The sequence below is a fragment of the Oncorhynchus keta genome, chromosome 36 (assembly GCF_023373465.1).
Source record: "Oncorhynchus keta strain PuntledgeMale-10-30-2019 chromosome 36, Oket_V2, whole genome shotgun sequence".
In the NCBI taxonomy this organism is placed as follows: domain Eukaryota; kingdom Metazoa; phylum Chordata; class Actinopteri; order Salmoniformes; family Salmonidae; genus Oncorhynchus; species Oncorhynchus keta.
In genome coordinates, this window is record NC_068456.1 from 18,595,889 (window position 1) to 18,622,642 (window position 26,754).

Here is a 26,754-nt window from a genome sequence, read left to right on the forward strand (position 1 = left end):
AGGCTCAAGCCAAGATCCACAGACAGAAATAGGTTGAACTGCTTGGCACCAAGGTTGGTGTTGTGTAGTTGTGTTCATACACTGTCAAGACCAACATGCCTCAAGGACAAGGTGATGAGAAATATCATTCAAACCTTTATTTCAAGTCAGGGCAAACATGCAGGCACACACATTCAAACATATAGCAACGACTACAAATCATCCTCTGAATGGATAGTTCGCAGTCAACATTACCTGCAGGCTATTGCACATCATCAGTTTGAAATGTTCTTACATTGTAACATTTTTTCCAGGTTTATAAGACCAAATCCCGTTGAGGTACTGGTACTCCAAAGTTTGAGTCATGCGCATGCATCTCGCATTTAGCGAGAAAGAAAATATAAATTTTAAAAAGGTAATTTTCCAATCCTCTTTACAAAACTAGGCCAATTTAAAAAGGTGAAGCACTGCAATTGTAAAATAAATTATCTACCAGAGACTAAACTGTGGATTGCGCAGTCTGGAAGTAAGGCACAGCTGGTGATGCTTTCACATTGTAGGTGTGTAGAGGGTGTAGAACAGTGAACACCTTGGTACGGGTGTTATTTTGGTTGTCATCATGACGATGCCCCAAGGTCACCACTTCCTGTCTTTGGAGTCAGCTGTTGCAGGAGGTCGAGGAAGAGCTCAATGCGGCTGAGGAGTGGAGCAGTCTTTTCAGCACGCAGTATCTTGGAGTAAACATTCTTATAGGTCTTCAGGAGCTCCTCGTCCTTATTGCTATTGTAAAAAAAAAGGAACATTCTGAATGATTTGATTTTAAATCAAAGCTATGCTTACATTTTAATCAAAGCTATGCTTACATGTATTAACATTCCTTATTACATTTACATTTAAGTCATTTAGCAGACGCTCTTATCCAGAGCGACTTACAAATTGGGTAGGGATACTGAGATTATGATACTCTGACCCCTATCGCCACTGTGTACTGTCTTACAGAGACAAAGCTTCCTGCTAAAGAAGCATAACAATGATTGACACTTGTTAAAGAGGGGCTAGAGGAACAGCTCTGTGTGGAGGGATATTGTCACTGGGAGAGTTGTGGCAGGGCAGGACCAACACACTGGGATTAAAATGCTAAGGGTTGTTTAGATACTCAAGTTATCTGCTGGCCGTAGTACAGTGTATCGAGTGGAACTCAAGGTGTTTATGGCATTCAGTGAACCAGTAGTGCTATTAGAAAGCCTACATAACGACCAGTCTTACACAATGACCTTTTATGCATCTCTTATCTTCCCATTTCACTACTCCTCCAAAACAGTGACCAATCCATCCAAGAAGAAATGGATATAAAATAGCAGATGCTCTGAGCTGTCTTATAAAGACCAAGCTACTACTGACTGACTGAACAGTCTTAAGATGAAAAGATTTCAGAAGTTTCAATATTATGCCTCTACTAGATCTCATGTTTAGTCCTGGTTTAGACCTCTGCAGGACAAGGTTAACCAGGCTGGGTACAACCAGTCCTTTCCTCACCTTGGTTTGCGCTTCATGGCCGTCATCAGTTTGACCAGCTGCAGCAGCAGGAAGGAGAAACTGGGCTCAAAGACGCCAATCAACTTCATCACTTCTATGGTGTTCAGCCCTGAGGAGGTGGTGCCATCTGCACCACTGTCAAGGTGTCTTGTCAACTCTGGGCAGTCTGTCTACAAAATTTAAAAAAATACATTCATGTGGAAATACACATAGAAATGTGAGTTATAGATCTATCATTCTACTTGAATGCAAGTCTAAGAAGCGACAGATATGTTTTATGTGCACTATTTCTATGCTTCCTGTTCTTAAGTTGTGTTTTGAGTCTTTTACTTTCGGTTTCATAAGAACAGCTTCAAAACAGCAGAAATAATATTTTTGGTTATGGAGCGGTTTACATGGTACAATGACTCTCTACACCGGTGGTTCCCAAACTATTTATAGTCCCGTACCCCTTCAAACATTGAACCTCCAGTTGCATGCCCCCTCTAGCACCAGTGTCAGCACACTCTCAAATGTTATTTTTTGCCTTCATCGTAAGCCTGCCACACACACAAACAATACATTTATTAAACATAGAGTAAGTTGGTCACTTCCCACGAGCCGGGTTGTGACAGAGCTCTTATAGGAACAGAGCACAAATAATAATCAATCATTTTGCTCTTTATTTAACCATCTTACATATAAAACCTTATTTGTTCATCGAAAATTGTGAATAACTCACCACAGGTTAATAAGAAGGGTGTGCTTGAAAGGATGCACATAACTCTGCAATGTTGGGTTGTATTGGAGTCCCAGTCTTAAATAATTTTCCACACACAGTGTGCCAGTATTTAGTTCATGCTAGTGAGGGCTGAGAATCCCCTCTCACACAGGTACGTGGTTGCAAAGGGCATCAGTGTCTTAACAGCGCAATTTGCCAAGGCAGGATACTCAGAGCAGCCCAATCCAGAAATCTGGCAGTGGCTTCTGATTAAATTCAATTTTCACAGAACGACTTGTTGCAATTTCAATGAGGCTCTCTTGTTCAGATGTCAGTAAGTGGATTGGAGGCAGGGCATGAAAGGGATAACGAATCCAGTTGTTTGTGTTGTCCATTTCGGGAAAAGTACATGCGTAATTGCACACCCAACTCACTGATGTGCTTCGGTATAATCACATTTTACATTGTCCGTAAGCTTGAGTTCATTTGCACAAAGAAAATCGTACAATGATGGAAATACCTGTGTGTTTCCTTGTTAGTGCAGACAGAGAAGAGCACAAACGTCTTAATCATAGCCTAAATTTTGTCCGGCACATTGAATATAGTTGCAGAGTCCCTGTAATCCTAGATTCAGATCATTCAGGTGAGAAAAAACATCACCCAGATAGGCCAGTTGTGTGAAAAACTTGTCATCATGCAAGCATTCAGACAAGTGAAAACTATGGTCAGTAAAGACAACTTTAAGATCATCTCTCAATTAAAAAAAACATGTCAATACTTTGTCCCTTGATAACCAGCGCACTTCTTTCTGTATGTTGTAAAAGCATTACATGGTCGCTGCCCAAATCATTGCACAGTGCAGAAAATACACAAGAGTTCAGGGGCCTTGCTCTTTAACAAAGTTAACCATTTTCACTGTAGTGTCCAAAACTTCTTTCAAGTTTAGAGCGTTGGACTAGTAACCGGAAGGTTGCAAGTTCAAACCCCCGAGCTGACAAGGTACAAATCTGTCGTTCTGACCCTGAACAGGCAGTTAACCCACTGTTCCTAGGCCGTCATTGAAAATAAGAAAAACATTTTTTTTTTTAAATCCCTTGGCAGCAAGAGCATCTCGGTGAATGCTGCAGCAGTGTACCCAAGTGGCGTCGGGTGCAACTGTTTGCACGAGCGTTACCACTCCACTAGGTCTCCCTGTCATGGCTATTGCAGCATCAGTACAGATATCAACATGAGCAGCAGCTACAGTTGCAGTCAGAAGTTTACATACAACATACCCAAATACATTTAAACTCAGTTTTTCAAAATTCCTGACATTTAATCCAAGTAAAAATTCCCTGTTTTAGGTCAGTTAGGATCACCATTTTATTTTAAGAATGTGAAATGTCAGAATAATAGTAGAGAAAATGATTTATTTCAGCTTTTATTTCTTTCATCACATTCCCAGTGGGTCAGAAGTTTACATACACTCAATTAGTATTTAGCAGCATTGCCTTTAAATTGTTTAACTTGGGTCAAATGTTTTGGGTAGCCTTCCACAAGCTTCACTCAGTAAGTTGGGTGAATTTTGGCCCATTCCTCCTGACAGAGCTGGTGTTACTGAGTCAGGTTTGTAGGTCTCCTTGCTCACACATACTTTTTCAGTTCTGGCCACAAATTTTCTATAGGATTGAGGTCAGGGCTTTGTGATGGCCACTCCAATACCTTGACTTTGTTGTCCTTAACTTTGGAAGTATGCCTGGGGGTCATTGTCCATCTGGAAGACCCATTTGCGACCAAGCTTTAACTTCCTGACTGATGTCTTGAGATGTTGCTTCAATATATCCACATAATTTTCTTTCCTCACGATGCCATCTATTTTGTGAAGTGCACCAGTCCCTCCTGCAGCAAAGCAACCCCACAACATGATGCTGCCACCCCCGTGCCTCACGGTTGGGATGGTGTTCTTCGGCTTGCAAGCCTCCGCCTTTTTCCTACAAACATAACGATGGTCATTATGGCCAAACAGTTTTATTTTTGCTTCATCAGACCAGAGGACATTTCTCCAAAAAGTATGATCTTTGTCCCCATGTGCAGTTGCAAATCAGTCTGGCTTTTTAATGGCGGTTTTGGAGCAGTGGCTTCTTCCTTGCTGAGCGGCCTTTCAGGTTATGTCGGTATAGGACTCGTTTTACTGTGGATATAGATAATTTTGTACTTGCTTCTTCAGCATCTTCACAAGGTCCTTTGCTGTTGTTCTGGGATTGATTTGCACTTCACACCAAACACCATGGTGTTTATACTTGCGTACTATTGTTTGTACAGATGAACGTGGTACCTTCAGGCGTTTGGAAATTACTCCAAAGGATGAACCAGACTTGTGGAGGTCTACAATTTATTTTCTGAGGTCTTGGCTGGTTTCTTTTGATTTTCCCATGACGTCAAGCAAAGAGGCATTGAGTTTGAAGGTAGGCCTTGAAATACATCCACAGGTACACCTCCAATTGACTCAAAATATGTCAATTAGCCTATCAGAAGTTTCTAAGGCCATGACAATTTTCTGGAATTTTCCAAGCTGTTTAAAGGCACAGTCAACTTAGTGTATGTAAACATCTGACCCACTGGAATTGTGATACAGCGAATAATGACTGAAATAATCTGTCTGTAAACAATTGTTGGAAGATTGACTTGTGTCATGCACAAAGTAGATGTCCTAACCGACTTGCCAAAACTATAGTTTGTTAACAAGAAATTTGTGGAGTGGTTGAAAAACGAGTTTTAATGACTCCCACCTAAGTGTATGTAAACTTCCGACTTCAACTGAAGAAAAAATATATATACACAAAAAACATTTCCCTCCCCCTTCTTTAAAAAAAATGTAAATCACATTTTTATTTGGCCTACCCCCGACAGCATTGTGTGTATCCCAGTTGGGGAATACCTGCTCTTCGCTATACTTGCTTATTTTGTCACAGACTGAAATGAGGCAAACTATTAGTTTTAGCAACCAGGAAATGGCAGAGGGCTTTCTGCATAGTACAACAAGTGGGAGGAGGTGTGGAAGTAGTTGGTGGTTAAATGTAAGCAATGATTGTCAAACAGAAGGGGAGTGCCTCTGCTACAGCAGTAGGTTCTATTTCTGTTTGTGTCTGTACCTCTGTGTAGTCCTCTAGCAGCTCTTTGTGGATAAGCAGGAAGGCATGGCGAGTGTCTGTCAGTATATCCAGGGCTCCTGTCAGGGTCTTCAGCTTGGCCCCACTGCTGCTCTGACCTGTAAACACACATTGTTACTCAATGACACCACCTTTCAGGAGACTATGACAGTTTTGACCTGGCTGGGAGTGTGCCTGGCCCTGGCCTGGGTGAGTGAGCCTGACTGACCTGCCATGGTGAACTCGGCGAAGGCCACCCTCTCCAGAAGGGTGCGGAGCAGCTCGCAGGGTGCGTCCTTCAGGCTGAGGAACAGGAGGACAGCCTTGCTGTAGTGCAGCTCTGCCAGGCTCCTGTGCTGCTTCCTCAGGTGCTCATCCCCCACCTGACACAGAGGAGGAAACATCCAGAATGTACTACACAGACTGAACATCTTAATGCTTTTCTACAGATGCAACAACATTTAAATGGTTTAAAACAGGACGACTGGTAGATATCTTTCTCTAGATACAGTGTTTGTCCTAGGTCAGGTCCTTACCTGGTTGCGGAAGCAGCTGTGGTACATGGAGGCCAGGCGGTGGTGGATGGTGGCAGCTCTGTACTGGTAGAGGGGCTGGCGTGCCGACTCGGTCTGCAGGTCACAGTACTTCAGAGACTTCAGCATGGCCTCCGTCACCTCCCGCTCAATCTGGCAAGCCACAGCAATGAAAACTTAGTTATGGATTACTGTGCTCCTACAATTTTCACACCGGCGCTAACCATTTCACCTAAGGCAGCATATAGAGTCCGTAAGGTTAGTTAACTTGCTAGACATTTCCCATTCTGTTCATTCACCTACTATGAATCTATCCAAGTGTTACCTGTTCCTGAGCCTTCCTGGACAGAGGGGCGTAGTCCTGCAGCAGAGTGGCCAGGGTGAAGTAGGTAGTGGACAGCTCCCAGTTGACTGAGTCCCACACTGCAGGGTGGTTCCCTCTGGTGGCCAGGGAACGCATAGCCCTGAGGTAGTAGTCTATAGCCTGGAGGGGGAGAGAGCGAGTGTAAAGGTCCCTGCTCCATTTTCATTAGCACCAACTCTTACTGAAAGCGTAGTGATTTTAAGTTGAATTGCCCTACTTAAAAACCTCAGAGCATTTAAGCAGCAGTTGCCAACATGACAGGAAAGTGACTGGCACAAAGATAAGCAGATCGTTTAGCCTTCATGCCTTTCTATTTATTGTGGAAAGCAATAAGGGGTTGGTGTAGTCATAGAAATCATGATATGTCTATTACATAATGATAGTTCTATTAGTGTGGTAGCGGTACCTTATTGTAATAGAGAGACTCCTCTGGGGAGAACTCTCCTCTGCTCAGGTCTGCAGATGTAGCACAGTGGGCCTGGGCACAGATCCTCATCAGCCTGCCTGTGTTGCACAGCAGCAGGGAGGTGTTGGTGCTGTCCTCAATGGCCTCAAAGTCCTTTATGCCCTTCTCAAAGCACGAGAAACTCTTCTTCCATATCTCCTGTTCAGCTATAGATACAGACTTCTTCACTGTAAAGGAGGGGGGTTAGAGTGAGGAAGAGGTTCATATTTGTTTATTTTAGGTCTGTTTCCTGAAGTAAGATATCGTGTTTCACAAATATTTCTTATATTGCTTACAGCAGTCATAAATTAAATCATTAGTCAACAAATCAATCATTTACACAAAATCATCCTCCATAACTGATGGGCCAGACTCCCTACCTTCCTTCTCGGTCTGCATGGCAGCAGCCTGGTTCATGTAGAAGACTCCTATCTCGTTGCGAATGTTGCCCAGTCTCTTCAGTACCTGGGCTAGCTGTTCAGGACCATGTTCTTTCACCACCCCGGAGGTCAGCAGCTCGTATGCCGCCTCATAACACTTACTGCTCACAAACAGCTGGTACTCTGGGTCCGTGGCCAGGTCACTGGCCATGTTAAAGGCTGGGGGACAGTCACACAGGCCAGACTGATCTAATATGTAACAACAATGATGCACTGCATTTATATATAGGATTGTTCAAGCTTTTAAGTATTTTAATGTTAGCGTTTGTTATTACAGATTCTTGCTTCTGAAAAGCATTACAGCAGGGATTATCAACTAGATTCAGCTGCGGGCCTTCAAACCTTGCTTTCATTTGTATACAATCACGTATCACTATTGCGCATGGGAATACTTGGAAACAGATTTCTTATATTAAAATCATTTGGAGCTGATTTCCTGGTGTTTTTCCAGTCTTATGTCCAACAATGAAAAATACTCAAAACCACCCGTGGGCCGCCAATTGGAGTATCCTGCAACATTAAACGGCAAATCTACAGAATACTGAAACTTTTTTTGTCAATTGTGAAGGGATGTGGAGGGATGCGTTTGATGAAAAGTGTGAGTGTCTCCTCACCCTGGCAGCTGCTCTCTCTGTGCAGGCTGTGCAGTACCTCCTGGTCCTCCCTGGTCTGGTAGCTGTACTCCTCCAGGTAGGCAGCACGGTTACTGGCATTCTGGGCAAGCATCAGCTGGATGTCCCCACACAGAGACAGACACTGGCTGTGGAACAGCAGCACCCGCGAGTGCAGGGTACTGCTCACTGAACAGTAGGCATCTGCAGAGGGAGGGAGAGAGCAGAGAAAGATGGATGAAGGAAGGGAGCTAGCAAGGAAGGTTCAACCCTATTTCAACAGTTCCCTCATTATCCATCAGTCCAATCTCACACAGCCAATCTGATCACGGTTAACTACATGTCCCAGAATGCCTAACTGAACCAGAGAGGAGACACTGACCGTGGCACTGCAGGGCCAGTTTGATGTAGCGCAGGGCCCGGCCATACTTGAGCAGATTAGTGGCAGCGTCTGACAGTACGTAGTAGGCCTTGGACGCCTTGAAGAAGAGCTGCAGCTTCATACGGTGCTGCCAGGACCCTGGGATCATCCCTGACCGGGTCGGATGCTTCCGGTCCTCCTGGAAGGGACCAGCTGTACCCAAGAGATACAGAGAGGGGGGATAAGAGAGATAGATAGGGAAAGAGATATAGGGGCAGAGAAATTGAGGTATTTATTAGGGGCTCTTCACATATAACGAGGAATCTGCTCATTATGGTACAACATCCTTCATTATCAATATTGTAGTATATCATTGCTTCTTGATGGGGTCAGTGATGGCCAACCTCTGTCCAGGAGGAGTGCAATCCCTTTCTCCACGGCCTTACTCCCATCCTCGTACTTCAGGGGGATGGGGGTGTTTGGGTCAGCAGCTGGGAGGTCACTCTCCTTCTTAATGCTGCCGTCCACTGCTTTTAGGCCCTGCCAATCACATCCAAACAATATATAAAACATATACAGACGCACACAAACATCAACGACGTCACACCTGCTCAGACCCACATGTTCCCACTGCATCCATCTCCAGTGCTTGAAAGACTATGCCACATGGCCTCAAATTGCACTATTCTGTCTCTCTCCGTCGCCCATACCTTTTCAATATCTAACTAATAATGCCTTTGATTCTTCCACAGTCTTAACGATGGAGGATCAGTTGATTTCAAGGGTCTTTTTTGTTGTTGATGATGATTGACGAGAAAAATATGGTCCAACCCATTGGCTATCTCACCACACCCTCATATGCCATGTCTTGAAATAAGCAGATAGACGTATTAAAAGTACATTTACATTCCCATAACTATCACTACACTGCAGTAGAGGCTCACCTTTAAGACGTAGCTGAGGACATGCCGACATCTTTCCTCCTTGTCTTGAGAGACGGGAAATGCGTAGATTGGCTGCAGCGGGGGGGAAATATTACTTCATTGTCTCTATAGATGTTCTAAGACTCACTAAGTGTAGTGGCTAGTTTCTAGTTAGGTCAAGATATGTCAACATATCCATAATATCACCCAAGCAGAGTAGCTAGTGATAAACGTGTGACACTCACCCTGATCTGGTGAGTGGACTTGTACTTCTCTGGAACAGACAGCTCCCCCACTGATTTGATAATAGCTACAGCTTTGCTATCATCCTGTGAGTCCAACGTGGTACTAAAGGAGCCGTTCTCATCACTGTCCTCTGGTAGGTCTTCTGGATCCTCTTCATCATCCTCGTCACTGTAGCTGTCCTCTGAGCCCCCGGCCCGCAGCGACTCCCCCCCAGCTCCCTCCTCTGGAGGCTCGTCCAACTGGAACAGCTCTGCCAGCATATAGTGGGCCGATGCTATGATCTGAGCCAATCAGAAAAGGGAGAGGACAGTCAGAGAGATGGAACAGGCCAACAACAGAGAAAGAACAGGCTCGCCGTGTTGTTCAACAAACGTGTATTTTATTCTTCTGCAAATTTCTCATCTTTTGATATCAATGACTTGCACAAACATTTTAGAAACAATCAAAGGCTTTTGGTCTTGTGGAGTAAGTAAGAGTACCAGTCCAGTCCATTACCTGTGGGTGCCTGTCCTGGTCCAGGAGCTTCACACAGTTGAGGAGCAACGTTCTGATTGTTCCATAGTGCTTCCTGTTCTGGCTCTTCTTCAGCATCATGTTGCTAGCCACTCTGCAAGAGCAACAACGCACATTCTACAAAACAGAATGTATAGTCTACTGCCACCTGTTGGACTTACTGTATTTGCAATTACTGCACTGACTGATAACCCTATGTTTTGTGTACTGGTTTCAGGGATGTGTAGATAATGTTCCAGGTTGCAGGTGCCTACTTGTAAAGGAGCACAGCCACTGGCAGAGTGAAAGGGTTCTGGCATTTCTCCTCTGCTGCTTCCTCACAGAGAGTGGTGAGGTCATACAGCTTTACGATGTCACTTCCACTAGCTGAGGAAGCACAGAGACAGAACAGTAAGATTAAGTAGGGCTACTGCCACATACTGTTTAATTACCAGGTAATTATCACGTTTATTTTGTAAGTCCTACAGGAATTAGCGAGTGTGTTGTGTTATCTCCCACCTTTGAAGAGCCAGTAGGTATGGCCCTCTTTGGTGCAGTTAGACTTGAGGAAGGACAGAATGTTCTGAGCGATGTCTTTCACAACCCTGGTTGAGAAGGTGGAGTTCTCCAGATCAGGGATGTCTTCCGTTTTGATCATCTCATATTTCTGACCAAATAACAAAATCAGCGCTAACTTTATAACTATTTTTACATTTAGCAGACTCTCATCTAGAATGACTAACAGGAGCAATACAGGTTAAGTTCCTTGCTCAAGGGCACAGACAGATTTTTCACCAAGTCGGCTCGCGGATTCGAACCAGTGACGTTTCGGTTACTGGCTACCTGCCCAGAGTTAAATTGTGAATATGTACAGTACCAGTCAAAAGTTAGGACACACCTACTATTTCCAGGGTTTCTTTATTTTTATTATTTTCTACATTGTAGAATAATAGTGAACACATCAAAACTATGAAATAACACATACGGAATCATGTAGTAACCAAAAAGGTGTTACATCAAAAACTTTTATAGGGATTCTTCAAAGTAGCCACCTTTGCCTTGATGACAGCTTTGCACACTCTTGGCATTCTCTCAAACAGCTTCATGAGGTAGTCACTTGGAATGCATTTCAATTAACAAGTGTGCCTTGATAAAAGTTCATTTGTGGAATTTCTTTCCTTCTTAATGCGTTTGATCCAATCAGTTGTGTTGTGACAAGGTAGGTGTGGTATACAGAATATAGCCCTATTTGGTAAAATACCAAGTCTACATTGTGGCAAGAACAGCTCAAATAAGCAAAGAGAAACAACAGTCTATCATTACTTTAAGACATGAAGGTCAGTCAATCCAAAAAAATATCAAGAACTTTGAAAGATTTTTCAAGTGCAGATTCAAAAACCACCATGAAACTGGCTCTCATGAGGACCGCCACAGGAAAGTAAGATCCTGAGTTACCTCTGCTGCAGAGGATAAGTTCATTAGAGTTATCTGCCCCTCAGACTGCAGCCCAAATAAATGCTTCAGAGTTCAGGTAACAGACACATCTCAACATCAACTGTTCAGAGGAGAGTGTGTGAATCAGGCAATCATGGTCGAATTTCTGCAAAGAAACCACTACAAAAGGACACCAATAATAACAAGAGACTTGCTTGGCCAAGAAACACAAGCAGTGGACATTAGACCAGTGGAAATCTGTCCTTTGGTCTGATGAGTCCAAATTTGATATTTTTGTTTCCAACCGCCGTGTCTTAGTGAGACGCACATTATGTGAATGGATGATTTCTGCATGTGTGGTTCCCACCGTGAAGTATGGAGGAGGAGGTGTGATGGTGCTTTGCTGGTGACACTGAATTATTTAGAATTCAAGGCACACTTAAACAGCATGGTTACCACAGCATTCTGCAGCGATACGCCATCCCATCTGGTTTGCACTTAGTGGGACTACCATTTGTTTTTCAACAGGACAATGACCCAAAACACACCTCCAGGCTGTGTAAGGGCTATTTTACCAAGAAGGAGAGTGATGGAGTGCTGCATCAGATGATCTTCTCCACAATCACTTGACCTCAACCCAAATGAGATGGTTTGGGATGAGTTGGACAGCAGAGTGAAGGAAAAGCAGCCAACGTGTGCTCAGCATATGTGGCAATTCATTCAAGACTGTTGGAAAAGCATTCCAGCTGAAGCTGGTTGAGAGAATGCCAAGAGTGTGCAAAGCTGTCATCAAGGCAAAGGGTGGCTACTTTGAAGAATCTCAAATATATTTTGATTTGTTTAACACTTTTTTGGTTAGTACATGATTCCATGTGTATTATGTCAGTGTTGATGTCTTCGATTTATTCTACAATGTATACAAAAGTAAAAAGAAAGAAAAAACCTGGAATCAGTAGGTATCTCCAAATGTTTGACTGATACTGTAGATAGGGTTAAAATGACAAATTTGGGCATTAAAGACCGGGCTTATTTACCTGGACGATGCCATTGACATGAAAGCACATGACGAGCTCTGGAACATTGCACATCAGATTGTCCAGCCAGTAGTCAATACCCGTGAGAATGTTGATTGGCTTGTTGTTATCCCTGAAAAAGAAGGAACCTTCTAGGTATTTTGCAGGAGAACATTGCTGTGGAACAGTAGTAAACCAATTAAAATGTTTTATATTGACTGCCATGAATGATGCTTCTGGGGCCATTGTTCCCCGCTTTACATAATTCTGACCTGAGCCGCAGGCTGACAGCTGGGTAGCGCCCTCCTCCAAAGATAGGCATGTTGGACCCCACCAGCATGTGGATGTCCTCAAATGTCCACAAGATGTTCCTCACAAAGTCATTCCTCAACCCCTGTAAAATAAGGGGAGGGAAACATTGAATTGAATAGATTAAACTAATGCCAACTAAACAAAAGACAAATGGACATCTTTAATCATCCTGTTGATTCATTTTCTTAGCAGTAGCCTACCTGACTGTTCTCCCCCTCGTTGAACAGTGTGGTAAGGTTCTGCTCTTTGGAAGCCACTTGTCCCAATGCATACTTGCTGTCCATGGGAACCCCTTCCTGTAAAGACTGGACATACAGTCACCAAGGAAGACACAAAGTGGAATCTCAATTCAATGGCTCAGACACAAGAGGCATGTGGCAGGGTCTACAGTCAATCACGGACTACAAGATGAAATCCAGCCCAGTCACGGACCAGGATGTCTTGCTCCCAGGCAGACTAAATAACTTTTTTGCCCGCTTTGAGGACAATACAGTGCCACTGACACGGCCTGCAACGGAAACATGCGGTCTCTCCTTCACTGCAGCCGAGGTGAGTAAGACATTTAAACGTGTTAACCCTCGCAAGGCTGCAGGCCCAGACGGCATCCCCAGCCGCGCCTCAGAGCATGCGCAGACCAGCTGGCCGGTGTGTTTACGGACATATTCAATCAATCCCTATACCAGTCTGCTGTTCCCACATGCTTCAAGAGGGCCACCATTGTTCCTGTTCCCAAGAAAGCTAAGGTAACTGAGCTAAACGACTACCGCCCCGTAGCACTCACTTCCGTCATCATGAAGTGCTTTGAGAGACTAGTCAAGGACCATATCACCTCCACCCTACCTGACACCCTAGACCCACTCCAATTTGCTTACCGCCCAAATAGGTCCACAGACGATGCAATCTCAACCACACTGCACACTGCCCTAACCCACCTGGACAAGAGGAATACCTATGTGAGAATGCTGTTCATCGACTACAGCTCGGCATTCAACACCATAGTACCCTCCAAGCTCGTCATCAAGCTCGAGACCCTGGGTCTCGACCCCGCCCTGTGCAACTGGGTACTGGACTTCCTGACGGGCCGCCCCCAGGTGGTGAGGGTAGGCAACAACATCTCCTCCCCGCTGATCCTCAACACGGGGCCCCACAAGGGTGCGTTCTGAGCCCTCTCCTGTACTCCCTGTTCACCCACGACTGCGTGGCCACGCACGCCTCCAACTCAATCATCAAGTTTGCGGACGACACAACAGTGGTCGGCTTGATTACCAACAACGACGAGACGGCCTACAGGGAGGAGGTGAGGGCCCTCGGAGTGTGGTGTCAGGAAAATAACCTCACACTCAACGTCAACAAAACTAAGGAGATGATTGTGGACTTCAGGAAACAGCAGAGGGAACACCCCCTATCCACATCGATGGAACAGTAGTGGAGAGGGTAGCTAGTTTTAAGTTCCTCGGCATACACATCACAGACAAACTGAATTGGTCCACTCACACTGACAGCGTCGTGAAGAAGGCGCAGCAGCGCCTATTCAACCTCAGGAGGCTGAAGAAATTCGGCTTGTCACCAAAAGCACTCACAAACTTCTACAGATGCACAATCGAGAGCATCCTGGCGGGCTGTATCACCGCCTGGTACGGCAACTGCTCCGCCTCAACCGTAAGGCTCTCCAGAGGGTAGTGAGGACTGCACAACGCATCACCGGGGGCAAACTACCTGCCCTCCAGGACACCTACACCACCCGTTGTTACAGGAAGGCCATAAAGATCATCAAGGACATCAACCACCCGAACCACTGCCTGTTCACCCCGCTATCATCCAGAAGGCGAGGTCAGTACAGGTGCATCAAAGCTGGGACCGAGAGACTGAAAAACAGCTTCTATCTCAAGGCCATCAGACTGTTAAACAGCCACCACTAACATTGAGTGGCTGCTGCCAACACACTGTCATTGACACTGACCCAACTCCAGCCATTTTAATAATGGGAATTGATGGGAATTATGTAAATATATCACTAGCCACTTTAAACAATGCTACCTTATATAATGTTACTTACCCTACATTATTCATCTCATATGCATATGTATATACTGTACTCTACATCATCGACTGCATCCTTATGTAACACATGTATCACTAGCCACTTTAACTATGCCACTTTGTTTACTTTGTCTACACACTCATCTCATATGTATATACTGTACTCGATACCATCTACTGTATGCTGCTCTGTACCATCACTCATTCATATATCCTTATGTACATGTTCCTTATCCCCTTACACTGTGTATAAGACAGTAGTTTTGGAATTGTTAGTTAGATTACTTGTTGGTTATCACTGCATTGTCGGAACTAGAAGCACAAGCATTTCGCTACACTCGCATTTAACATCTGCTAACCATGTGTATGTGACAAATAAAAATTTGATTTGATTTGAAACTCAACAAGAGCACAACAACACAGACTTAAGGTACTGCAATTCCTGCTCATTTTCATAAAGGGAGACCTACCTCTTTGTGTGCTGCAGACTCCTCAGAATCTGAAGCGGTACTAGTGAAGGTAGCGGGCCAGGAGGGACCAAACTCCTCCGCCCCACACCCCTCATCAGTGTTGTCTGAGTCAGGGACAGGCTCTGCGGCTCCGTCACCATTAATACTGGAGAATAGATGGAGGAGTTAACCATTAGGATTTACTCTGGCTAAAATAAGGTTCTTGTTTCTTTTGCAAGTATTTTTTCACATTAACAAGTAAGCTAGTAGTCCAACTACGGCTGTTGCGGTCATGAAATGTTGTCATCCGGTAACTGTCATGCAAAGGACTGTTGTTCTCATGGTTATTGACTTAATTAACATAAACATGTTTAGCATCTCCGGGCTTCCACACATAAAAGCTGCTGATGTGCACCTTTGGAACATCTAGGCCTACATTTTAACAAGTTGAATGGAGCGGCTACTGTGTTGAGCGTAAAAGTGACCATTTGAGACAGGTCCAATAGGCTACATTTCATTTAAAGTGAATTATTAATTTTTGTTGTGATAGGCCTAGAAACCTCAGAATGTCTTTTAAATCAAAACATTTGGGTTGCATGGTACGACTGTATTGATGATGTGTGGCAAGCAAGTTAGGAGATATCTAGTCAATGGAATTAAAATGACAGAATTAAAAGTGAAATCAGAAGGAAAGGCTACAATGACCAAAAGCCAACAGACAAGCTGCTATTTATAATCTGAATAGAGTTGTTATTTGTAGGCTAACTGTAGGATGGTGAGAAGCACAATTAGCCTAGTTACCTAGTTTCTATCAGTTTGATGCAGTCAAAACCGGAATGGGATGATAAATAACTAGCAGTATACTAGCATGAGTTAAGTGGTTGCTGTCTCTCTCTCTCTTCACCTCCGCCTGCTCCGAGCCTCCCGCGTCTAATTCACACACCGCACAGTCCCTCGACCACTCCATAGCAGCTACAGCTGCTCGCTCTGTGCCCCTCTCCCTCCCTCCAGTTAATAAAGTAGCAAAACAATTGGCTTTTCTGCTGCTTCCCTCACTTGGATTGGACCGGGGTGTGGACCCGACCGGCTCCATACGGGGATGAGTCTGGTTGTCCTTATGTCCATTCGGAATGGGTTTTTCCATATTGGGTCAAGGGCTTTCCCATATCCATTTCGGAACAGGAGCTCTAACTCCCATCACCACTCATCACATAGAATATTTAGATTCAATAATAAGGTGTTTAGAGAGTGATTAGAGAGGGACTATAGAGTGCTGAGTACCAAGCCATTAGTGAGGACCGTTAGCAAATTGGATAGGCTACCCATCAGCGCCATTAATTTGCGCAGTTTTGGATGAGATTACCGTGACCAACGGTCAGAGGGAATTGGACTGCGGTCATGACTCGTGACTGCCGGTGTGGTGGTAATGCGGTCACTGTAGCCCTAAGTCCAACAGCCCTAAGTCCAACCTCAAATAACTCACCTGTAGTAGAGGAATTTGGACAGGATTGCTTTTTGGTACCAGTGTTCCTTGCTCTTCTTTTTTCTCTGCCACTTTTGATCTATTAGTCTCTGGTAAAACTCCTTCAGCCATGTCCAATCTCCTGTCTGTGACAGAGCATACATATGGATCTTACTACTATACTGGCTACAATCAAAGAAAAACACAATCAAATGTATTTCCACAACCATTGTCAATCATTCAGACATTTTCAGACTTTCTCACTTCCATAGTGACATTAAAACAGGCTTATTCTCCACTGGCTGTCTAATTGTACCTGAGAGGACCTCATGAAGAGCTCCTGAATGTCCAGTTCATCAAGGAGGAGAGTCCTTCCCACGCGGTGGACGGCCATACTGACATGGGACTTACTGTAGGGGATCTTCAACAGCTTCTTGATGTTCTGAGTAGAGAAGAGAATGAGACCGTTAGCTTCAACAAACTATTTTGATTACCAAACATGTCAAATACATAACACAGTAGCAAAACAAATTCTTAGATAGTCCTACCTCAGAGTCTGACACCACATCAACATCATCCCCAATAGAATCAATGAAGTCATAGGCCATACCAAAACTGTAGATAGAAGAACATACAAGTACATGAGCACCTTGCAACAATTCAGTGATGATGCATACCACCAGATACTACATCTTGTTTAGGACTAAATAACCAGCACTTCACCTGGAGAAAGGCTTGCTCTTGCTGCTGGACCCTAGTACAGTGGACCCTGCAGGCCCAAGTTGGGGACTCTCCCGGAGCCAGTTGGCAGGAGGCAGCTTCAGGTCTGTCTTCTCCTGCAGTAGTGCATAGGTGGTGGGTGGAGGGGCAGCAGAATACTTCACCACCGCACGGCTCTTTATTTCGTTGTTGCCAAGGCACATCTCCAACTCCTTTGATACACGTAAACAATGGTAGCATTGATGGTAAACTCAGGCAACTTGATTCAATATAACAAGTAGATAACTAGATTATTGTGAAGTTAGATGCAACTCATTTAATACATGTAAATATTCCATGTATGTGCAGCTAGCTAGCTACAGAGATAACATGCATAGACATAACTGCAGTTCAAAGCGTGCTAGCTAGCTAGCTACAGTACAGCTTACCTGTCTGCCAGTAGTACTGGCAATATCACCCCCACTCTCATCTAACGTTACATCTTCACTTCCACGGTCTGGAGGGACGCAATCCTCTCCGTTCCCTGGTGCTGAACTCATTTTATGTCTGCAATTCAAGCTAGCTACTTGTCACAAAACGAATGCTGCCCAAGGGGTAGCCGTCCTTAGCTAACTAACTAGCTTCCTGAAAATGTCAACAACAAAAACACAGTGATAACCTAAATGAATTGCAAGTGCTGGCTAGCTAGCCACTGTAGTTGCTAAATATACCACCAGCTGATTAGATACCTAGCTAGCTAGCTAACGTTATAGCTTCACACACCAAGCGACATATTGGTTCATCTGAGCCAAACGATGAAATTGGCAAAATGGCTAACACTATCTCCGTTCTGCAGTCATCCAGACTGTATCAACACCACTTGCTGCGTTATTCTGTTTGCTGCTGTTGACAGAACACACATTTGCGTAAAGACACAGATTATCCATTATATTGACCAGATATTCCAGCCGCCGCTCCAACAATAAAAATAAATGAGGGGTGGGACAAGATGGCGGAGTGAGTGGTCGCATTAAACTGAGCTCCTAAACTTTAAATTGAATTCAAGTCCTAATTTGAGTTTGACGACGAACAGAGTTAAAGTTGCCTTTCTTACTGTATTTTGTTTTCTTTCAATTAGTTTGGTGGTTCATCGAACATCTCTTTTACACTTTGTTATACTTAAGTTCAGCCAATAGAAGCTAGCAATACATCAGCGTTAGCTAGCTATTAACCTTAGCTGAGATAGACGCTAACAGTGTAGAGGGAGCTGTCGTAACCGAGGTGAGTACTGTCAACTATGTGGACGATTTTGACACCCCCAGAAGTAACGGTACCAAGGTTGCAGAAATTCTTCGGTACAGGTGTCCAAATAACCAATTTGAACCCCCCCAACCCGAAGAGACTACGAGAAAGTGACGCGGGGCAGACTCAACCACCCCAGCAAATAAAGCCATCTTCAAGGCAATCCAAGGTTTAAACAATAACGTTACATTTGACGAACAAGCTACTCGGCTGAATGGATTTGATGAGAGGATTTTTAAATGTATATTTAAACTATCGATTGCAAACGTTTCCAAAACTACAGAGTTTAATGCAGCAGGCATTAAGGATACCACTAATGATGTGAAACTGTTGAAAAATAAAGTTGATGCCCTGGCAAAAGAAAACGAGGAGCTGCGCACAGCCAGTGCTGAACCAGACGGATACAAGCACCGATGGGGAGCTGAGACTGAACAGGCTACTTGAAACTGATGGTGAGAATATCAAATAGATTGTGATTGACATTATTGGGAAGTTTGTTCCATGTCCCCCTGCTACCCTGAACATCGCGGTAGATGTTGTACACTGTCTCGGAGAAAAGATAAAGGAGAACGACAGGTTCATATGGAGTCTCTCCTCACTCAAGTGCAGTTACAGTATATTAACTACAGAGTCAGCATTTATCCCAAGACCAATGCAGTGTGATCATTGTAAAGCTTTTGGTCATGTATCAAGTGTTTGCAGAAGGGAGAAGCCGAGATGTCCAAGTTGTGGAAAATATCATTATGTGTTATAAAAGTGATGCATATGTGACATGTTGCAATTACGGTGGAAACCATGCAGCCACATCTTTCGAATACCCCACAGGTGTGAAATAGAATGAGGTGGCCAAAATCAGGGTTGCACAGAGCATTTCATATACAGCAGCTGTGAAAGGGTTTGAATGGTGCACCAGAAGAGTCCATGGTGGTGGATAAGGCCGCAGGGGTTGCCTTTCACCATCAGGATCCTGACATGTGAAAGGTTAAGAAGTGGACTTTGTGGCCTTTATAGCTATGGTAATTAATGGCACTGTCAAGGTAGAGAGAAGACTCTGGGGCCTTTCTGAACAGGTGTATGTATGTATGTATGTATGTATGTATGTATGTATGTATGTATGTATGTATGTATGTAAACACACACAGACACACAGTGGGGCAAAAAAGTATTTAGTCAGCCACCAATTGTGCAAATTCTCCCACTTAAAAAGATGAGAGGCCTGTAATTTTCATCATAGGTACACTTCAACTATGACAGACAAAATGAGAAGAAAACAAATCCACAAAATCACATTGTAGGATGTTTTTATTAATGTATTTGCAAATTATGGTGGAAAATTAGTATTCACATTTTGTTCCCAGTTTCGCCTCTTCCTCTCTGGTAATGCTAGACGTCAGAGCAGGGATACTTTTGAGGAGATTGGAAACTATTGGGATCTTATTTCAGGACACTGCACGTTTCCCGTACGTCGTCAATAGGCCGCGCGGCGCATTCTGGGTACACTCCGAGAAGACGGTCTCTTCAAGGAGTTAATTGAGTGCTAGCACAAAAATCCAACATGAGCATGAATTACGTGAACAAGAAGCTCAGAATTACAAATATTTTCCAAGATTTGAGATGAACTTGTCCTTTGTAATATCGTATATCGTTAAACTCGTGTCATTACGTGCTTTCGAGGAAAATAGGTTTCTCGAATCATACCCAGATTGACGATGAGCAGCATAACAACGTAAACGCGATTGGTCGAAAGTCTGCTGGGCGGAGCGTTACACGTTCCCCCATTTATTTCATGCTGTGATTCTTGTATCCTGCTTTTATAATGTCTCCGTTTAAAGTAGCGAGAGAGCTCACAACTTCCGGGTGAAAAAACTAAATAAAATACTGCATTTGCAGAATTATGAATTGAGCCAAACTCCAAATTAAGCTGTGAAGGATAAGTAGCTTCTAATACAACATGATATAATACAGTATTTGATATAATTGGATTTAGACAAACACATATACAAGAATACTGGTTTGGGTTGGACTTTCAGATTGATAGAACATATCGGTTGTGATGTTGCAACCAATGTACCCTGGGTCTTGTTAGTTGCTGCTACCTTCATATTTGTTTACTTTTGACCCGGATATGCCATTTCCTTCTAGATGTTTACTTCCAGTGAATTTCCAGAAAAGGCTAGACAAATTGAATAACTTTCTATTCATTATCTTATGTTATATTATTTTATTTGTCTATTCTTTACCCTGACTTATCTTTAGCAACATTTAATTATTCCTTTATTTTCGTATTCCCTTTCCCCCAGTTAAACAATTGGAAGGGCCAATGCAGACGTTTTTATCTCAATATCAAATCATTTCTGGGTAACAATTATGTAGCCTACCTTACTGTGGTTGTTTTCAATTAAAATGCTAGGCCTGTCTGGCAGTAGTCTGAGTGGAGGGGAAAACATCAATGTTATTGGCAGAGAGGTTTGGAACTCCCTATGTTATTGGTTTATTAACACATTTCCTGGTAATGTCACAATTTCACAGTATTATTCCTCCCTCATAGTGTGGAAATATATATAAAACAAAAACTCTCCTTGATTGCACTGGACCTTTAAATTAAACTGTACCTAACTAGTTTAAAATGAATTGAAGTAAATTGGGATAAAGCAGCCACTACAAAGAAAACAAAGACATCATCTTTGGAAGTGTGCGTGGCGTGGGGAAGATGAGGGAAGACTTCTCAGCCTATCGACACACTAACAGGACAGCCAGGACACAGAGGGCACCACCAGCAGGCGTTTCCCAGGAACCATCTGGAGAGGTCCACTGTGGCAGCTGCTGCCCAGGCAGGAGAGCACTTTGTGGTTCGGGAGACATGATGAGGACCGTCCTGTGTCCCTTGGACTGCTGGCAGCTTCCAACTGTTCCTCCTCATCCAAGCCTTCCAGATACTCCTACCATAGCAGGCATTAGATAAATAAACCATATTATCCAGATACTCTTCTTTAGGAAATCTGAAAGCTACACATCTTGATAGTCTTAGAAGTGCAAATGAAAAATGTAAACATTGAGATACGGAGATGTTGAATTGTATTATACATTTCTCTTAAGAACTGGGTTCTTACTGGAATACAGATCAGACTACCATCCATCCCTTTTGTTCTTCAGTAATTCATCAAGTCCAGATTAATTACGTGATGAAGGGCCGTCTAAAGTACACCATTCATCATAGGATTTAATGAAGTAGATTTAAAAAATGTGTAAATCAATCACGTCATAAATGAGAAAGATTATTATGTGTGATGTATAAAAGACAAAAGAAGACACTGAGTAGACATTATGGCATTATATTCCTCTACTGATAAAAGATTCACCAATAAAATGCAAGCTTTTAATTTAGAACTTTGTCGAATTGATACTGCCACAATCCATCTGAGGCACTTACACCAGCTGAATAGCAAACATGATTGAGGTGCAATGTATGTGTGTGTGATGGCGTGCCTGCAGGTGTTTTGCTCTGTCTTCCGTACTGCGCCTACAGAGTAGTGATGGGTCGTTCGTAGGTGAACGTTGGGAGCCGGCTCGCATGTCAGAAGAGCCGAATCTATAAATGTAAAAAAAAAAAAAAATCTGAATAATCAAAAGATTTAAATAAATATAATTAACAAATAAAATTAAAATAATATAGGCCTAAATCCTCAAGCACACACATTCTAACATTCAGACTAACAGCCTCACCTGTTGTTTCTGTCAAACAGACACGCAGTGTCAACCAATGAACCAAAGATGCGTGAGGGAGGGCGGAGCCAACTCACTCACAGTCACACACCTAACAGCCAAGGAGAGAGGAAGGACAGCTGTGAAAACAACAGCTGGAAAATGAGTCGGAAGCACAGTAGCATTTGGGTGCATTTTAATAATGTAGGCAATGTTAGAGCACAGTGTAGAATTTGCCAAAACAAAATCTCATATAAAGCCGGTTCTACGCACAACCTACACCGGCATATGCGAACTGTGCACCCAACTGTGAAGCTAGCTGTAGCGGAGCTTCGAGAAACTAGCGGCCCTGCTAGTGATAGTGGTGGAGCCAACATCTCCACACTTCAAGTCAAGTAGGCCTACTCCGCGACCGACAGCAACGCAGTCTTCTATGGACCAGTTTATGCCAAAGTCTATGTCTGTAGCAAAACAAGGCCGATTTGATATCGCATTGGCTAAAATGATTGCCACCGATTTACATACATTGTCGATCGTGGAGGACAGGTTTTAGAAATTATAGCAATAGTCTAAATCCAATGTACACAACTCCAAGCAGGAAACCCCTTTCAAAATAACTTATTCCACAACTGTAGGAGAGCACACAGGCTTCAGTGCGGGAAAGAGTCCAAAAAGCTACTGCAGTTTGCCTTACCACTGACTGCTGGACATCAAGCAAGGGTAACCACGTATTACATGTCGGTTACATGTCACTTCATTGAAGATTTTTTTATGTCTAGCTGTCTTCTGGACTGCTTAGAGTTCAGCGACAGACATACCTCAGAGAACTTGGCAGAGGAACTGTTGAGAGTGGCCAGAGAATGGCAAGTAGATGGAAAAGCGACAATGCAGCTAACATAACCAAAGCCATAAAACATTTAAAATGGACTCATCGTCCATGTCTTGCCCACACAATCAACCTGATTGTAAGAGATGCTCTGAAGGTGATGAAGCCCACTGTGGACAAAGTGAAAGCAGCGTTGGAATACATCCACAGGAGCACTGTAGGTGCTGAAAACCTAAAGTCTACACAACGCCAGATGGGGATGCCTGAGCTGAGGCCATAACAAGACTGCACTATAAGGTGGAATTCAACATTGTATATGTTGAAGTGGTTTTTTGAGTCATAGGAAGCCATCATCTCTACCTTGGCCATTGTCAATGCACCTGTTGATGCTCTGACCCAAGAGGAATGGGAGGTGGTGGAGGAGGGTGCAAAAAACCTGGAACCCTTTGAGCAGGTCACTGTGGAAATCAGTGGAGAGGTACAGTAAGCAGTTATTACAACATTATTATTTAATCCAGTAGTATATATGTATATGAGCAGTACATGAGAATGTAGTATCAGTAGACAAAACATGAACCTGAAGTAATAAGTTACTGCTATCTCTTTTCAGCTATGTGACAGCCTCAAAAATGATACTCTGTGTAAGGGTCTGCAGCGAATCACAGCCAGACACCAGAGAGAAGCTAATGTAACCACAGGACATGTGACAGAGTTGATGGACACCCTATGTTCATCAATGGACAGAATCCACAGAATGGAATATAATCACGTGCTATCAGAAACCGCTGCACTTGACCCCAGGTTTAAGAAGTTAGCCTTCAGTGATGCCAGATCGATTGATGAGGCTCTTCAAAGAATAACCTCAGCAGCAGGGAGGGACAGCCCCAGCAGTCAGCTGGCTCAGGCACCAGGGCAACAGGAAGAAGAGGGATCAGATGGATTAGAAGCACCAGCAGTAGTGCCACAAACGTCTGCTGTTGGGATGCTGTTTGATGAGAGAGTAACTGGGGATGCAGAACGATGGAATCCCTCAGCATATGCCTTAATGGAGCTCCGATCCGAGCCCCTCCTCCAAAGACCTGCAGATCCTCTGAGCTGGTGGAAGAACAAGGCCTCTGTCTACCCACGGCTTACTAAAGTCATGACAGGAATACTCTGCATAGTGGCCACATCCGTTCCCTCTGAGAGGGTCTTCTCGAAAACGGGACAAATAATTACTGAGAGAAGAAACCGCATCAGCCCCCTGAAAGTGAGGCAGCTTGCATTTCTGAATGCAAATTTCTCATAAAAGCAAAATATGTTCAGCATTGCTGTGTGCTGCTGGTTATAACATGGCAATAAAGAAGAGAGAGAAAAGAGGGACCTGTTTAATGTTTTAAGTTGGGTGCTGCAGTTTTGCACATTGTTATTTATTTTTCTTTGATGGTGCAATATTCTATTATGTTGTTCAGATTGTATTAGTTTTGAATTGTTACATTTATATGCACTTTGTTTATATGCATTCAAAAGTTATACTTTAAATGCAAATGTTTAACAGCATTCTTTTTCATAACAAACCAATGCATTTTTAAATACATTGTGGTTAAGGTAGAGTATGATTTCATTTTATTTAATTAGAGTTCGTGGCTAAATTCACAATATCTCCAGCAGATGGCAGCTCTGTATGAGTAATGGTTATGGTCTGACAAGTACAGTAGTTATCTGTTATGTTGTGCATGACCTCATCAAGAAAGACGTCACCTGTCGGGGGCCCAGTCTTGGGAAAGAAATCGGGTTTGTACTTCATGTCAGAGACGGGCAAATTAGAGCATCTGCATGGAAGGGAGCTTGATGATGTCTATTAGACATGCTACAACATGTCCCAAAGGCTGGCAGATACCCCTCAGCAGCAATCTGTTTCACTGTAACCACTTAAAGAGGACATGGCCGACTGTACTGGGGAGAGGAGGGAGGGTCGGGTGTAAGGCAAGGAGAACACCTGCTTGGGATGTCTGTATATTCTCTATGCGGGCAAAGAGAGAGAGAGAGAGAGAGAGAGAGGTGGGCTGGGGAGCAGCTGCTCTCTTTCAATGAGCACTCTACAGGGAGATTGTTGTTCATTTTTTTTTTCTCTCTGGGGTCTCTATCTTGCCTGACCTTTACTTCACTGTTAGATCATGCAGTATTTATAGAAGAGATGAATTAGACAATGAGCTAACCTTTTGAACCATCCATTCTCTCACAGTTAGTAGGTTTGCGGCTGGAGACAGTGGATTAACCGAACATGTGTTCAGTAACCACAGGAGCAGAGAAAGAGTTAGAAGACAGATGACTATCTAAGATCGTCCTCTTATCTTTTATCTTCCACCCTATGGGAGACTTGCTAAAAATATTACTCAACAATACAGTAATGTACGGAAAGGCAAAGATGTATCCACCTGGAATCGCAATTCATAGGCACCATCAAATCACCATCACATATCTTATCTTACAGAGGCAGTTGAACTGAATTTGGATAAGGGAAGAAGAGTGGAGGTGGTATCAGGGTTTCTGTGGCCTTTTTTTGATTGATGAAAGTTATGAACCGGTAGATTGTGTGACTGTATTAATGCTTGGTGAGAGAATTGTACAGTATTCATGAAGAGGAGCTTTTAGCCATATTGAGAAGCAGGTGCTGCTTACAAAGTAACACCTGCACCTCTCTGTCTGGCGGTCAGTCTGTCCATCTGTCTGTGAGTTACTTTGGACTGTATTTTCTGCCTGCACCTGCTGGATAGTGAGTCTATAGTGCTGGCCTTGGCTTCACCACAACATGCCTGTTCCATTCATTGACTGTGCACCACGCCCCAGCCTCAAGCAGCTCAGCATCAAATCAAATCAAATTGTATTTGTAAACAACAGGCCCTTCCCAACCAATCAGAGAGAAAGAAAATAGAGAAATAATAGAAAAGCAATAACCCCACACACACACACACACACACACACACACTCTTCATAGAGGAGGAAGAACTCACAGGGGAACACATTGAGAACCATGAACTCAATTATAGATGACTTGACCCCTTTCTCTGTCTGTATATTTGTAGGTAGATTTGTTTTTGTTTCCTCTGCCCACTCCACCCACCCTCTGTCCCCACGTAGTGACGTATTTTAAATCTCTGTGGCAACAGCATACTAATTTATTCAGTTCGCAGAGAGGTCAAGAACAACCCACCCACCCTAACTCTACAAAACACAGCAAAACCCATTCCCCCATCATAACCATGATAAGTGAAAGAACCCATACTCAAAGGACCTGTTCGAGAGGATCAAATCCATTATGCATTGTGGGTAAATGGTGACTGATTTACTAATAATAATGAGCAGTTATTTATGATGTAAGGTGATCTGCAGATCAGGCAGTCTGTCGGCTGCAATGTCGAACGAGCCCTATGTGGTCCATCCATACCATGTTTGTATGTGCGTGTGTTACTGAGTATTTGTGCGTTTCTGTGTGTTTGTGCATGTTTGTGTTCACACTGTGATGTGTAAATATGGACCAACAAGTGCAAACAGATGCCAGCTGGCGTATCAGACTTCCAATCACTGTCTCTCACAGACAAAAGACACAATTCAGTAAACAAGCTTTCAACCACCAAAGCGTACCTTGATGAATATTAAATTAGACACTTTGAAATGAATCGTACCTCTTTGTTACTGGAGGCCCTAGCCCCGATCCACCGTGTCTGTTTGCTGTTATTTATTTGCAGGTGTGTCTCTTTGATGTGACGAGTTGAGA

The 26,754-nt window shown here is 43.5% G+C and overlaps 1 protein-coding gene across 4 annotated transcripts; it reads right to left on the minus strand.

The window, feature by feature from the left end:
• Positions 1-115: 115 nt before the first annotated feature.
• Positions 116-18,565, minus strand: LOC118369745 (erythroid differentiation-related factor 1-like). Of its 4 annotated transcripts, none has more exons than XM_035754406.2 (25): positions 17,617-18,565; positions 17,192-17,400; positions 17,017-17,083; positions 16,785-16,910; positions 16,490-16,614; positions 15,028-15,172; positions 12,718-12,813; positions 12,478-12,599; positions 12,227-12,338; positions 10,278-10,425; positions 10,034-10,145; positions 9,762-9,873; positions 9,266-9,547; positions 9,042-9,113; positions 8,502-8,637; positions 8,119-8,310; positions 7,740-7,940; positions 7,066-7,314; positions 6,647-6,873; positions 6,202-6,360; positions 5,880-6,029; positions 5,573-5,726; positions 5,347-5,462; positions 1,516-1,685; positions 116-759 (listed from the first exon to the last, which is right to left on the minus strand). In XM_035754406.2, exons 1-25 carry the CDS (start codon positions 17,725-17,727, stop codon positions 597-599), a joined length of 3,756 nt encoding a protein of 1,251 aa, XP_035610299.1. In that variant the 5' UTR covers positions 17,728-18,565; the 3' UTR covers positions 116-596. The 4 variants fall into 4 exon arrangements, with proteins under 4 accessions (XP_035610299.1, XP_035610298.1, XP_035610301.1 ...); XM_035754405.2 differs by having other exon boundaries at positions 12,718-12,822; XM_035754408.2 differs by having other exon boundaries at positions 7,066-7,284; positions 17,617-18,564.
• Between the last annotated feature and the right edge of the window lie 8,189 nt (positions 18,566-26,754).